The sequence below is a fragment of the Callionymus lyra genome, chromosome 12 (assembly GCF_982586985.1).
Source record: "Callionymus lyra chromosome 12, fCalLyr1.hap1.1, whole genome shotgun sequence".
In the NCBI taxonomy this organism is placed as follows: domain Eukaryota; kingdom Metazoa; phylum Chordata; class Actinopteri; order Syngnathiformes; family Callionymidae; genus Callionymus; species Callionymus lyra.
In genome coordinates, this window is record NC_141829.1 from 8514679 (window position 1) to 8530894 (window position 16216).

General features: G+C 36.1%; 1 protein-coding gene across 2 annotated transcripts in view; it reads left to right on the forward strand.

Moving 5' to 3' along the window:
• The window catches only part of dpp10 (dipeptidyl-peptidase 10 (non-functional)), a 161188-nt gene that overhangs the window by 89181 nt on the left and 55791 nt on the right, over positions 1–16216 (forward strand). For both annotated transcript variants that reach the window (XM_087804827.1, XM_087804826.1), the window contains exon 3: positions 4225–4320. In XM_087804827.1, the coding sequence (XP_087660953.1) occupies positions 4225–4320 (96 nt within the window). The remainder of the gene's footprint in view (positions 1–4224; positions 4321–16216) is intronic.

Below are 16216 nucleotides of genomic sequence, written 5' to 3' on the forward strand. Positions count from 1 at the left end.
GTAAAAAAAATGACGTTTTCTTCAACAAAATCAATTGTAAAATCCCTTTTTCCTGATTTTTATTTCCAGCTGAGACAAAAACAGTCTATTTACTCAAATAAAAAGGATGTAGTTGGTGCACAACCGCCTTACTGGCCCTTGCGAATGAAAAAGGCAAAACATCATGAATCATAGCAGACAAAAAGCAGTTCACGGAGGTCATTTTTAGCCCAAGAAAAACTCTCTTTGGGGCCCAGAGTACGGTCGACCAAATCGTTTCATGTGGCTCGCCGGACGGTTTCGCTCAAAGTAGATTCATGTTCGTCCCTTTACATGTAGATATGTATAATGTGTAGAAGATGTATTGTTGTCTATAATTATACAGACTTCTAGTGAGGGGCCAAACTGTGTCGAAGTAAATACGTAATTTAAACCAAACCTAAAGCTGAAAAGAGAATATAATCAAAATCATACTTAATATTTGAATTTTGTTGGCCCGTGACTTACACTGTTAAAATATTCAAGCCCCTTTTGTGTAATATATATATATATATATATATATATATATATATTGCAAAACCCCTGTAGCATTTTAAAGATATGAGATAAATATTAAGACTATATGCACAAAAAATATTACAATAACTGTATTTTACTGTATATGTAACCTTCCTGGAGAACCTGAATGCATCACCAGTTGCTTAACCCTTGATTTATCTCAGGGTCAAGGTGACCCAAAGGCCCAAAACAAATGTGTTTGAGGAATCCCTTGTTTTGTCTCTGGGGGGTCAAGGTGACCCGGAGGCCCGAAGACAAATGTGTTTGTGGTATCCCTTGTGCTGGCGAACGACCTCCCTGGCTTCCATGAATACATATGCATATGGTGGAGGTAATTCACAATGACCCAGAGACAACACAAGGGATACCACAAACACTTTTGTTTTTTAGGCCTTTTTTGGCTCGTGCAGTGATATTAAGTGGTCTTCGTCCAAGCTAAGCAAGAGAACAACATCACATTTAAATAATGAAAATTGTTTCACCTAAATTCACAGTTACACAAAAAAACAATAAAGATATTAATAAAATGTTGTTCAAATATGTGGAAAAACCAAAAACGATTTGAATAAATAATAAAAAATAATTAACTTCCGTCGGAGAGAGAAACCAAAACACTCTTTGCTTTCATAATAATTCATTTTAAGTTTTTAATGCAGGCAGTAGAATCATTGTGAGAAATTTTGGCCTTGATTCCTTTTTCTTTTTTTTCGTCACAAAGAAAAAGATTAAAAGCCGACAAAGCAAACGACACTTTGCGGAAACATCTGCTCTCTTGTGGACTCTTACTCCTCCAATAAAACCGCCTTCATTCCTCCGCCATTCATTCGGATGCAGGTCCTCTCTTCGGCTCAAGCTTTCATATTAATGTTATTGAAGGTTTTCAGCTCAAATCCATGGTTGCTTTAGTCCTGTTCTTTTTACAATACAAGGATGTTATTATGAATTGGATTTTACCTTGAATTATATGTTACCATTAGATAAACCTTGTCAAGAATGAACTAATATTTATCAAACCAAATACCAAAAACCAATGACAAATTTTTCTTTATTCCCTTCCTGGACAATAATCAAGAGGCTATTTATTTCCTTTCAATTAGAAATAACATAATCTTTATCTTTTTATTCATCCGTTCAACAACAGATTTCAACCTTCGTTTAATATAATTCAAGAATATTCATCGCAAGAAACCCTTTGTTCTCAATCGCATTGATTTTTTAATAAAAGTTTGTTTATTGAGAGAAGAATCCGGGGCCTCATGTAAAAAGAAGTTTTCATTATTGATACATATGAACTTTGTCTGTTTTTTGTGAGTACGGCCTCTTAGTACATGTGGCCCCTGATGTTTTATTTTGTTTTTCTTAATGAGTAAAATCAATTATAAGTTGTGGATTTTTTGAAGTAAAATCCTCTTGATGTGTTGTTGTTGAGGAAGATCATTTAAATGTTGTCAGTGTTCTGGATTCACACCAGGATTTAAGTAGATTTTAAATTATCAAACTATACAGAGACTTCTAATGATGGTAAAAAAAAAAAAAGGATTATTGAATTAAAGGGAGATAAATAACAACCCTATAAAAGACAGTATTATTAGAATCATACTTCCTGAAAGTTTGTTAAATAAACATATTGTTTGGCCCTCAACAGCCATGTTTTAAATAAAATGTTATTTAAGTGTAAATGTTAAGTAGCACCAAAAATACAAGACACAAGAAAAGACCTTTAAAAATCCCTGTTTGAAACCCTAATCCTAACCTTAAATAGATGCACTTTAATATGACTTTGAATAGAAAATGGGTCGGAATTGGGTTGAAATTGTTTCGGGGTTCAAAGGTTTTGAATATTTCTCAGCTGTCTTGAAGTTTGTAGGATCCCCGTCAAGTCCCTTCTTTATTTTTGAACAATTCCTGAATGTAAATTTTTTGATAATATTGGATTCCGTCAAGTGAAATTAACCCCCTGGGAGAAGTATGCTCTGTCAGAGTGCTTTTTTTTTATTTTGGCTATGATCAGGATGAATCAGTAGAACAAATATAATTCAACATAAACATATTTAGCCCTTGACCTCATATGAGCAAACAAAAAAAAACGAAACTTTTGACAGAGCTTTCTTTTAATTGCTTTCATTTTCACGCTCGCAGAAGATGCTCCGTTCTTTGTTCGATCTCAGGCGCTGCTTCACTGGACTTCATGGCTGGTTAGACTTCCACGTAAACAAACCCGCTGCAGTTATCGAACCACGCCAACATGGCTGACATTCAGAACGCCGTGGTCGCTCTCCGCTCGGCGTCACCAGCTGCCCCTTTCAGAAGGAGCTTAACTCTGGCACTGTTTGCTTCAGCGTTTCATAATTAAAAATGACACATTTTGCCGGGGACGGGCTCCAGAGCGCACCAGACCAGTGACGATGGTCATAATGAATATTGGATATCTGTTCCTCCATGTGTGTCGCTTTCATCCACCTGAACTTCTTCTCCCCTCTTTGTCGTTTCAAATGGAAAACAATCTTGAGCTGTTTTATTTTTTTGACGCTACGAAAGGTCAGCTTTGAACTGGTGTTACAACAACAACAAAACATATTGTAAGACGTACTCTTTGATGCATTTGTGGAGTCCGTGTCAGGGTTTTGTTCTTGAGTGAGGGAGGAATGTGTTTTGATGAAGCAAAAATATTTAGAACATTGTCCGAAATCCTATTGAAATACATATAATACTATGAAATTAAATTAAATCAATCTTCAGCTATAACCAGGAAAAAGAAGTTTAAGGTCACCTTGAACTTTCTGGGTCACGTTCACCTTGAGATAACCCAAGGCAATAAAACAAACATGTTGGTTTTCAGGGGGGGGGCCAGCGGGTCACATTGACCCTAAGACAATTTTTGGAAATTGATGTAGAATATATCTAAAGAAAATTATAATGAATGATATATTTTCAATGAAAATTGAATCACCACAAAATCGTTTTCTAAATTTTGGTCATTTTCTAACATCTGATCTTGATAAATGAAGATTTCAAAATGGAAAAAAATGATTATATTTCTTTATAGTATTAAATTATGGAACATTTTTATATAAATAAACTAGATGAAGTACTTGGTTGTGCCGAGAGATTTTTAAAAGATAGAAAAATGATTCTGAAAGAAAATGCAAAGGCCACGTTATTAATTAAATATTTAATATGAATATTTTATTGTGACTTTTACTTGCTTGCATGGACTTAAAAGTTTGCTAGCATCATATTTCGGGCTGATCACAATGTAGTACGAAAATCTACTAGGAGGTTTATAGGGGCTAAAAGAAGGCGAAAAAAGTTTGGAAGTACATTTGAATTTTAAAAGCTGTAACTTGATTATTATTTGAGCTACAGAGTTCTAATTAGGTTTGGGACAAAAAATGGATTGTTCACTTCTAATAAGGGAGTAGTTGTTGCACGATTGTTTTTGTCATTTTTTGCATTAATAAGAAATCATTTTTATTCCAGAAAGTTCATTGGAGGTCATTTTGAGTCCAATAAAATCTCTGTAGTACCCATGAGAGAACCAATCGAGTGCTTAGAGAAATAAAAAATACGTATTTTAAGTAAAAAATCAGACATTTAGAGAATAAAGAGATTCAGAAAACATTAAAAACCAATTCTTTCCTTCAACAAAATCAACTGTAACATTCCTTCTCTTGGTTGTATTTCCAGCTGACACCCAGGCTGGGAGTGACACCAAACTGACTGTGGACGATCTCTTTAAACCCGACTTCCAGGTCCACGACCCCGAGGCCAGCTGGATCAATGGTGAGTGATAAACACAGCTGACCGTCCTAATGGCTTCTTCAATAAACGCCGTTGGCCTCGGGAGCGACTCTCGCAGACGTCGTCCCTGCTGACAAACTTTCCTCCCGCTGAGCTGTATTTGTTTATTGCATCTTTCACGGGTTGTCGGAGCCGCCGAGCGTCTATTTCTGCCACAACCAGACTTCCACTCGTCGAGTTCAGAGGAGGAAACAAGTAGCTTTTTGTTCCGAAACAGAAGGGTGACATCTCTGTCTGCGGTCGCGCCGCTTTCTAAGCGGGGATCACAAACGCACAACAGTCAACATTGGTTTGTGCGACGCTTGTTTACCATGCCAGGGGAGATGAATGTGGATCTCTCTGAGAGTTTGTACACTGGAGCTCGAGAAGTCGCTTCGTAAGTGTTGAAAATACTCAAAAGTATTTGGTGCCAAAGTGGGATGCTGTCGCACAAACACACAAACACACACAAACACACGCAGTGTTTCAGTTTTTCTTTTGTGTCAAAACCATGGCCTTTTATTTACAGTCTTTTATGTCATTTCTTCATATAATTTCCTCAAGATCCATTAAGTCTTTTTGGTAAACAATATTCTCGTTTTACTTTTCTTCTCTTGTTTATTAAATCATTTGAAATCGTGTCCCTGAGAAAGACTCTTTACTCTGAATGCTCCTGATGGTTGAGCTGGCGTGCTGCGTCGCAGCCTACTCCCATCGTTGTCTGTGTGAATGGGTGAATGTGTAACTGAAAAAGCATAGAAAGGCAACTCACAGAGCTCAAGGGTCCTCTCAGAGATCCATGAGGGTCAGTAAAAGCCCTTTTTTCTTAATGTTTCCCCAACAATATTGTCACTATGATCTGCCATTCTGACTCTCCACTGACATTAGACCCGTCCCTGAATTTGACCTGGCTTAAAAGACGACAAAAAACAAACAGCTATTCGAGTCCCTGTAGTTCAAATCTCAATGTCACAGTTGTGTCTTTAACAGCCATTATAAAGACACTATTTTTTTAAATGACGTTATAAACCATTGCAGGAGCCAAGGTCTAAAACAGGCAAGTTTACAAACCATTTAAACGTAGTAATTTGCTCTATTTTTTCTTCATATATGGTCCAATAGGGTTAATCTTACCACCCGGTGACGCATAGTGAAAAGGAAATATATATTTATTTTTAATTAATTTAACTGGACTGTGATTTAAAGAAAAACTGGTTGAAGGTAATGCTAAACTTTCTAGTTGAGCTAGTTGATAACAGTACAAGCCACCATCATTCCAAAGCCAGATGAACCATTTTCTTTTACACTTTTAATATCCATGTATATTTTTAAGATCTTATTTCAAATTTTGTCTCCAACTTAAAAACTAAAATATATTTTCTCATACGAAATTGAGGACAATTTACAAACAAGAAAGAGAATACCGATTTAGGGAAGGTAGGGGAGTCACAAGTCATTTGACATATCAATGTAATATCAATTATTTCATGTGTTTTGAGTTGGTTTTTTATACTTTTCTAAATGAAAAAAGTTTGAATTTTACCAGTGCTTTTTGAGACTTTACGTTACATTTTCTAATTTTATATATTTTATTTGAAATACATTATTCATTGTTTTTGAAATTTAATATTTGTATTTTATTGAACGTTTACATATTTATTTTATAATAAATGTACAATGCTTCACCAACAACATACAATATATGACAACTTCAGGAAAATGAGAGATTTTAATTAGTGTCTCGATCATTCAGACACGAGTCAAACGAGGACTAGATCGTTTTGGTCTCACCCCGACTTCACCCCCGCAACTTGTCATGCAGATTTTCTATTTATTTTTCCTCCTTTTATTTCCATCGTATTGACTCTCGATTTGCCAGAACGGGATCTGGTGGCGAGCCTGCAGGGGCTCGGCTGAAAATAAACCGTCGCGAGGGAAGAGCGAGTGAATCTGATTACGGTTCGACTCGCAGGGAAGCAGAAGATAACAATACCTCGGAGGAAGAGAATGGTCGGCGTTGTGGTCCAGAAAAACCACGCTCGTTTTCTCTCTTTCTCTCTCCGCTTTCCCCCTTTTTTTTCCCGAGGATTAGTGTGTTTGTTTTGGCGTTCCTCTTCGTTGACCATCGACTGCGTTACCCTCGCTTTCGGGCCGCAGGCAGAAGGAGAGCGGCCGCGGCCTCGCCGTCAATCAATATTTCAGTCCCCCGTGACATTTTCCCACTATCTTCACGATGCCATCTCATTCCCGGCGCCGACTGCGGGCGAGACGGAGAGTAGGGATGTTGTGCGATGAAGCAGCGAGAGAAGTCACTGGCTCGGGATTGTGGACGGATGGAACAAAATAGACCCCAGACAAATGGGAGTAGATAACAGACGTGGAGATTGATCACAAGGATTTGCTGAGAAAATGAGATTTTTCTTTTTTTTTCTAATGTTCAGCTTTTGGAGGATTTTGGCTCGGATGGCGTCTGTGTTTATCTGTAAAACTCCAAACATTAGGGACAACAGGACGTTTATTTCACTGTTATCAAGTGAACGTTTTAATCCTTGCGCTCAGTGACGGGTTTTGAAAGCTTCTTGTCCCATTTTTTAGCAAATAAACGTGTATCTGTGTCCAAAGCCCCAGGCTTGCCAATGTGTCACAGTTTTCTAATGAAGATAGATAGATAGATAGATAGATAGATAGATAGATAGATAGATAGATAGATAGATAGATAGATAGATAGATAGATAGATAGATAGATAGATAGATAGATAGATAAAACTTTATTGATCCCTCTGGAGGATCTAATGTGCTGTTAAAGCCACAATACGTACAATTAAGATGTTGGTTTTTGGCGCCTCCGTGTGTCAGAAATGATTAACTGCAATCCAGCAATACAACACGTGCCATGTGAAAGAAATGACATGAATTGAAATGCACACTGACAATGCTAGTAAGTGCTACCTGCTGTCATTCCTGCTGTACAATTTACATTTTGGATTTTTGTAGATTACAATGATTTCTTGCCAAATTAAAAATCTGACCTTTAGCTTAAACAAAGAACTGAAATCTGATCTGGTTTAAAGAGACACATTTTACTTGTATGAGAGAAGGGAACAGAGTTTACATTTTTCTAAATCTTTAATCTGAAGCACAGAGCTGTTAGTTCGCCGGTACATCTCTGTTACGGCTTCGCATGAAACTTCTTTCTCTTACGATGGTTTCCAATAAATAAAACCAAGCTAGAATGATTTCTTTTCCTCAAGGTCGAGGCTGGCGTTTACTCCTTCAAAGACCTGCTGTCTCTGGCACGAAGATCCTCAGAATCTCTAATCCTCAGATTCCTTTCTCACACAAGCAGTGATAAAAACACCAGAACTGATACAAGTAGCGACGAGAAAGAGAAAAACAGTTTAGGAAAAGGTAGTGTGGTTGCATGTAACTAGTCGTATCAATGTAATATTGTAAAACTATTGCATGTTATGTTCACATGTATTTAATGAGATGAAGTTTGGATTGTTTTCCTGTTTTACCCTTTCGGTAAAAAAGCGTTTCTGACTCACACTCATGTGGAAAGACGCCTTGGTAACATTATTTAGTGAAGAATATTTTTTAAATTACAGATAGACACACTCAAGAGGCCAATTTATTTGCCTGTCATAGTCACTGCCCGGTATTTTAACCAAACTGTCTCTTTAACAAAACAATCAATCAAAGTGACTTTTACTATTGTTGAAATCAACAATGTATTTTCTTTATCTTAACTTAAACACTGGCATCTTTATAGATAACCATGACAACATGAACAGTACATGTGCATTAGAGAGATTTACTTCATTGGTTTACCTTTCAAAATTAGACATCATTATATATATATATATCTTTAATTCACAAAATGTTAGGTAGTGTTGCTTTAATTTAAAATAAATATGTTTGTATGCTTAGGGGTTTTGTCATGATAGTGAGCGACATCAAGTCTAGGACTTTTGCCATGAAGTTTATTATTATTAAAGAAAAATGAATCTACATTTTTAGCAATTTCTTTTTTAATATTACCTCCGAAGCTACAGTACGTTTGGAAACTGAATTTGATTTCGAGCCTAAATTTGGGTCATAAATAGCAGAGTAAAATTGAGTCTATTCTCGTACAGTGAATCTTTAAAGTAACTACACACTCCTTTCAATTAGAGGTAAAAATCTGGGTAAAGAGGAAAGTGTGTTGCTGAAAATAAAAGTTTTCAAAATGTTTGACGGCTGCTTGGATTGTGTAAAATCATTGTGCAGCGATGCGCCAAACCTTATCCCCGATCCAAAGGTCAAAACCTGATGAATGGCCAACACGGCCTGATTTTCATTCCAGAATTATTTCCCATCTGGTCAATATCCATTCCAGGTATCTATTGTTCCCGGGCTGCTTTCCCGTCTGACATTTTATCGCTGAGATTTATTGATGAGAACCTTGTGTGGGGATTATCACTGCGGCAGCTGCTTAATGTTGGCAAAAAAAAGCTGACGCTAGAGAGTCCTCCCTCAGGTGTTGCTCTGCGCGGGTGGATGTTCAGGCGATTTTTCCGCACCTTTATTTTGCAATTGAGAAGGTGTTGAGAAGCTGCTGTCACGTACGATTCAGCGAGCGCCGCTACCCGCCGTTCTCGTGGCACGCTTTAAACCTCCTCCGGATGAATCCACTCAGAAGCTTCTCTATTGTCAGTTATTTTGAGTTCCCACCTCACTCCTCGTCTCAACGTGTCCTCGCACATTTACTTCGAGAAGAGTTATTTTTGACCACACCTTCAAATTGAATTGGACCGTAAAAAAAAAAAAATGTTAAGTAGAACATTTTACCATCTTGTCACATCACTCCCCGTGAAATCATTTAGCAAAAGCGGGATGAATCGCAGGTCCTTGAAGGGAACAGCCCCTTAAATGCGTTTTCCAATAAAAGACGTTTGAGTGTGTCACACCAATCATCGCCCGGTCAATACCATAATAATCTCCGTGAATCGGTTATTGAGCCTCCATCGCATCGATGCTGTTTTTTCACGCACCGCATTATGATTCAAATCCACCCTGCCACTTCTGAGAGGACGCTGGAATCCATGCCGTTTCATCTCTTCTATATGAGTAATGACCGCTTAATGAATCTCAGCTGGACAATTTGTTGCTGCTCAGAGTTACTCGGCTGCTTTAAACACATCTGAGGCTTTTATGGAAAAAGTGGGGAAAGGAGGTCGGGATCAGAAAAGACCATCCGTTTGCATGAAGTATTTTGTCCAACAAAATTCTCCCCACTGAGTCGAACACAGGGTTCAGGACCATGGACAGCTCTTTTGAAACATGGTTTCAGCCCCTTTTAGTGGCATGTGATTGAACAAAAAGTATATTTCAAAGTATTTTCTCATTACAAATCATCCAAACACAACTCCAAGTTACTTGACAGATAAACCTGATGATTTAAAATACACAATTTATGTTTGATATGATAGCTTTTTAGCAGCAAAGCAGACCCTACTTTATTAGGATTTTCCTCTTCTAAACCGCAGGTTGGAGACGACACTTGCAATCATTTTCATCATGGCTGAAAAACTGCAGAAATCTCATGTGTTGGTGTAGTTTCTGTGTGTTTATTAAACGCACTATTCAAAGTCTTATTTGTGGTATTTCTTTGGGTAAAATACAGCATGTAAATAAATCCCTTTGCTTTTCTGTCAAGTTTAACTGGAACTATTGGGACGATACCATATAGTAAATAAGCAGTAATTTCAAAGAGTAACATCTACTAAATACTTAATACGTTATTAAAAAGTAATTTACAAATAGATTGTTCATGATCTATTGCTAATATATAAAGTACATTTTTCCATATATAATAATATATATATTATAATTATAATTTCTTAATTATAATTACTTATGTATTATTTAGAACTATTTAACAAACAGTTCATGGATCTTAACTATCTATTTGGTAGATAAATGAACATTATTAAATATTTTCAAATTGTAATTTGCGAGAAAGGAATGTGAGGATTAGAGATGTCTTCGTGCCAGGTACAATCTCTCAAGGAGTAAACGCCACCCTGGACCTTGAGGATAAGAACCTACTCAAGCTTGTTTCTTTGTTTGAAACATTTGTAAGAGTAAGATAAGATTAACGCTTTGTGAAGCTGCGACAGAACAACAACAGCGAACTAACAGCTCTGTGCTTCAAAAAGATTCAGAAAAACATGTAAACTCTGTTCTTCTCTCTCATACAAGTACAATCTCTGACTGTGTCATGAATTAGTTAACATTTTTATCATAATGAATAATCATTCTGAAGTGTTCATTCTGAAGAAAACAACTATAATAATAACAATATTTTTTCATTTTCTTCGCTTTCTAATAAGATGGTGGCTAAATGCTTCAAATATCGTTGGAAATATTAAAAAATGAGTCCCCACAATTTTTTCAGAATGTTGATAGACTTAAAAATAATGTTCTTAAACTTAAATTCTTTGTTTTCGTATTATTTGTTGAGCCACAAAAACAAAAGCTACCAGCAAAATACATTTTATTGAAAAAATAGAGATAATAAACTCAGTTAAGTAACTTTTTCTTTATATTCATTTATATATATATATATATATATATATATATATATATATTTATATTTATTTTACTTTAATCATATGAGGTCATCAAAGTGCACCGAAGCGAAGGGTTAATTCCAAAGCATGGTTGTTCGCAGTGACTGATCATGAAACACAAAATCGCACTTAATGCGTCTCACCAGCAAACATCCACGTGATACACGTAGTTGAATAATTTATGAAGGTTTAATGAAGACAGTTGTATCTGCTGTAAAATGCCTGCACCCTTACATGACCTCCTGCGACATAAAAAAAGGAAGAAAATGCAGCCATGTCCGCTTTAATGACGGCGTAGGCTAATATTTAATAGGTTGGCGGGCAGCGGTCCAAAGAGGACGCCGGCTGCCTCCAGACTGTGGAGGATGACTGTGATGTATTGGATGAAAGTGAGGAGCTGTCAGATCTCACTATCTCAGAGGTGCAGTGAGTTAAAACCACCAGTTCATTCACAGAGATGTGATGTTCACCTTTATTCCAACAGGCTTTCAGCCCGTGTCATTGTCTGATGTGTACAAAGACGGTCGGTGGAACAAAAAGCGGGAGAACAAAGACGTGAAGGTGCAAGAAACCGTCGTTCAAAGGGGCTCATTTAACAGTATTACAAGAGCATTTATTTACAAGTACTATATGAGGCAACGCCGGCAAAGTGGGGGGCAAAATACTTTCATGAAAATTGTCCAATTTTAGTGAAATTTAAACAATATGTTGAACGAAGATTATTTAAGTTCCTTTTGTTACAATTTCCCCAATTTTAGTGAATAAATAATAGCTTCATCAGGTAGGGAGAAAAGACAGCACAAAATACAGGCCCATGAAAATTTAATTCCACTCTATTTTGATTAAATAAAGGCCAAATATATCAGATAATACTTAAAAAATGTTTCCAAAATCCATGCTCCTTTTCTTAATTTGTAAGGGGGCACAAAGGGGGGCAGAAGACGCCCTACACAATTCAAATATTTAAATTAAGTTCACACCAAATTTAAAATATATTTAATCAGGATAAATTAAAAAAAATTATTCATTCTTTGTAATAATTTAAATGAAAATTCAAATATGACCAATTTAAATACATTTTGTAGGATGGATGGATGGATGGATGGATGGATGGATGGATGGATGGATGGATGGATGGATGGATGGATGGATGGATGGATGGATGGATGGATGGACGGACGGACGGACGGACGGACGGATGGATTAGAATTAGATGACAGTCTAAGATTGTAATGAATGATTCCCTGAGTCAATTAGTGTTGCATCTGGAAAATGAAATGTATATATTTTATACATATTAAAAGGGAATCATTTACACTATAGCAGGTCCTTTTTTTCATTGAAAGGGGGCACAAGACCCCCTAAATGTAAAACGATCCAATCACAATTAATTTTATAATTTCATCTTTAATACACTTTAAATAATTTCAATTATCTCAGCGTCTTTGTTTAATTGTAAGAGGGAACAAGGGGGGCTGAAGACTATCAAATTGAAATATATCTTATTTTGGTAAAGAAATAATTGCTTGATCAAGTCAACAAGATTAAAACCCAATGAAAGAAAAGCTACATAAATACATAATACATAACAAATATTTCTAGATTATTAGATCCTTCAAGGGGGTACAAGCAGGCAGAAGACTAGACAATCCTCTTTTGAATAATTTATACCATATAATAATATATACCATATTTAATCAATATTAAATAAGGACCATTTCCATTAGCGGCTCATCACCTTAATTGCAAGGGGGCCGCAAGGGGGCAAAGACCCCCTAGACTATTGAAATATGTTACATTTCGGTAAAACTCATACCATAATTAATACAAATTTAAAAAGCAGAATTTTTATTATCTCAGCTCCTTTTCTTAATCGTAAGGGTGACGAAAGGGGGGCAAAGATCCCCTAATCGAATCTAAACTTCAATTTTCAATGAAAATCATACCATATTTATTATATATTTAATAAGGATATCTTAATAATTCTTTGTATCTTTAACTATCAGTGCTTTCTTTTATTATATCGAGGCAATTCCGTGAGTTACAGTTGGTTTGGATACACAAAGAAAGGAAAAGTTAGTTCCTTTAAAAGTTTGACGAGCACTCCTCGGTCACACCGGCTATTATAACCTCTTGACCAGAGGAAGCGTCTGCTCTGTGATGTTCCCGTAAAGAGGCTGTTTCATCTCCCCAGCGTCTATCTCCGCACGACCAGCCCTGCATAAACCACATCTCCTCTGTCTTTGGCTCGGCGTTCCCGTCTCAGGGTAGAGCAGGGTTAAAAGTGAAATGGGACGTGGAGCTTTCTGAAAAAAAAAATCAATAGAAGACAATCCTGAGACTCGCCTGATGCTCGCCGTCCTACAGGTTTCATTCTCTTCTCTTCATAAACAAAAGCTTGGAGGTTGAAATAGCAGCACATGTCCAGAGCGTCTCTGAGGTGTTCCGGGTCTTTCCTCCTCCGGACCCGTCGGTCGCGGCCGGAGTCGGCAGTCGATGCCGACGACTGGTTTACGGCTCAGAGGCCGAGCACAGAAGAAAAACGCTCTCTGTTCGCTCCCGAGTGGCAGCTTTTGCTCGCTCCAACTGTAACTCAGGGTTTGAGGGAGAAGTGTGTGTTTTAGGAACAATAGCTCTGTGAAAAATCTGCTAACTTTCTCTTCTCCTTCTAGACAGTGAAGTCGAGAAAGTCATGGAACGCTGCACACAATTCCCCTTGGAATTAAAAAAAAACTTAGTTACATATTTGACCTGCAAAGAATATTTAAGTTCAGGCATTATCTGTACCTTTTGTTTCACAATGTCTTTTCTGTATGTTTTTGGATAGTTGGAGTTAGTGCTTCAGACTATACATATATATACAGTATATATATATATATATATACAAATATACTCCACACACTGAAGGTCAACTAATATGTTGATGTAAGTGTGTGTTGTTGTGATGTGTGACTCTATTGTATCATCAGTGTGTGTTTGGACAAAACTCTCTTTTCATTGAAACATTGACATTAGAAAATCATCGTAAGCTCTGCCCACTGAATAGACTTTATTTTTCTGGAGATTAAATCTTGTTGACCATAACCACACCCACTCTTTGTTTGGTCAAACATGGAGGTTTGTCACCACGCGTCATCAATCCCAGAAGTCTCCACCTCCAAGGGACTCGTTGTATAAACAAAGCGGCGCATGATTCCAGCTGGCTGGAGGAGGAGTCAAGCCATTTTTACATCATAATGGACTTCGCTCTCGTAACCTCTCGTTCGCCCAGAATCTAGAGCAACTTTACTTTACTTTATATTTAAGTAATTAGTTGAAAACATGGTCATGATGAGGAACTTACTGCAGCTTGGAGAGGAAGACTTCAACATTTACAATATGTGAGTCAGGAAGTTGGGTTTTCACTTCAGTTTACATTTATTAATAGATAAATATGTTTTGTTTCATTAAACTCAAAAATAATTGAAAACAAATACAGTTATCTTGTAGATTATTTCTTACATGGTTCTGAGACTTTCATTTTTACATTTCCACTTTTAAAATTCAACTACAAGCTCTTTAAAAAAACTGATTTTATTTTATTTTTCACCAACTTTTCTGCCAGTTTATCCACTTTTTATTGCTTCTGCTTTATATGTTTTAATATGTTTAAGTGTTTCAATTTTATTTTAATGTAATTCATAGTTTTTATAAAGTAATTATTAATTTTAAAAAGAAAAACGTTGTCATGAGTATCTAAATTCATTAAAAGATTATTGCCTCCTTAACTTTGACATATTAAAAATGTAAGGATGAATATGCCAAAATCAAACGAATGCCTTATGTATATAAATATATATCTCATAAAAGGGACAAAAGAAGTCTATCTTCTCAAATATGTTTCAAGGTGGAGGAGGTGAAAGTTTGATCCCCTTTCGATTTCTCATAGAGTCCCTTCTGACTCATCTTTGATCAGCATCTTTATCGGACCGAGACGATATATAAAAGGTATCTTAACTTAAATCTTCCAAAACATTCTAGAAAGTTTGCAAAGCGTTGAGGAGTTGAGAGTCAACTTTTGAAAAATGTAATTTCCAAGTACTGAGTAAGAGAAAAGTGCATCAGAAGATTGAGAAAATCATGATTTTAAATCTGTTTTAAAGTTAATATCACTCAGGAAATGGTGCTTGACTTGCTGGAGTCTCTTTAGAAGTCTGTAGTTTGAGAAAAAAAGTATGTAAGTCATCGATAAATGCTATAAAAAAGTATATTCAAACAACGATTAGGACATGAAAGAAATACAAAACATCTAAAACAATTTTAATAATATTTATTTTAATCTTTGTAAACATTTGTTGCCTCTTTTTAATCTCACAGTAAAACATGAACCAACAAAAAATGTTCGAACCCATCTCTGTCCTGGAAAATTCCTTTGATGATCCAAAACTCAGAGATGGATTTATTTTTAATTAGTTACATCACCTTTGAAGGTCAAACCATTTTACATTTTAGAGAGAATAAATCAAAGAAAATGAAATTAAAAAAAGAAAAAAAAAAAACCCTCTCTGCAGCCTTGATGCGTTCTCCCATCCAATTCCAAGTTGGAGTGCGGATTTTAAAAAGGCCTGTCACCTGAATAGACGGCGGACATCTTGGGTCAGTAGGTAATAGAACGGTTCTGGAACTGTGTGATGAGAAATTCGGAGGCTGCTGACTGACAAATTGGTTTTTTGGTTCACATCATAACCTGGAGACATGATTTAAAGGTGCGTTTTGTGAAAAGGGCCCCACTTTAATTATTTATTTTTCCATGATGAAATAAGCTTTTTTTATTTCATGGCTCATTTTGTCACAATCGCGGTGATATCATGTGCTTTGACGGACAGCAGAGACTCTGAGAACTATAGTATGTATAATTTGAATGTAGTTGAAACCATTGATAATACATGATTCGTCGAAAAAAATGTTACCGGAATCTAATATGTCAAAAATGTCCAATTTTAATTGAATTTATACCATATTTAAAACATAATATTTAAAGTTGAATTTCAAATTTATCACTGGGTATTTCTAGCTCAAATATAAATGTATCTGATTAAAATGCAAATATTTAGATGCTTGTTTTCCAATAACTAAAAAAGAATTTGCATTGAGATGATAAGTGATTTGCTGAGCCAACACTTGTGCGATCATCAACCAGATCTATCCATGATTGTCATAGAGCTTCCAAAAACATTCTGATTCCTATATATTACTGTCTGAATGGTGTTTAATTTGTTTTTTGTTGTTGTTTTTTTTTAGAAAGA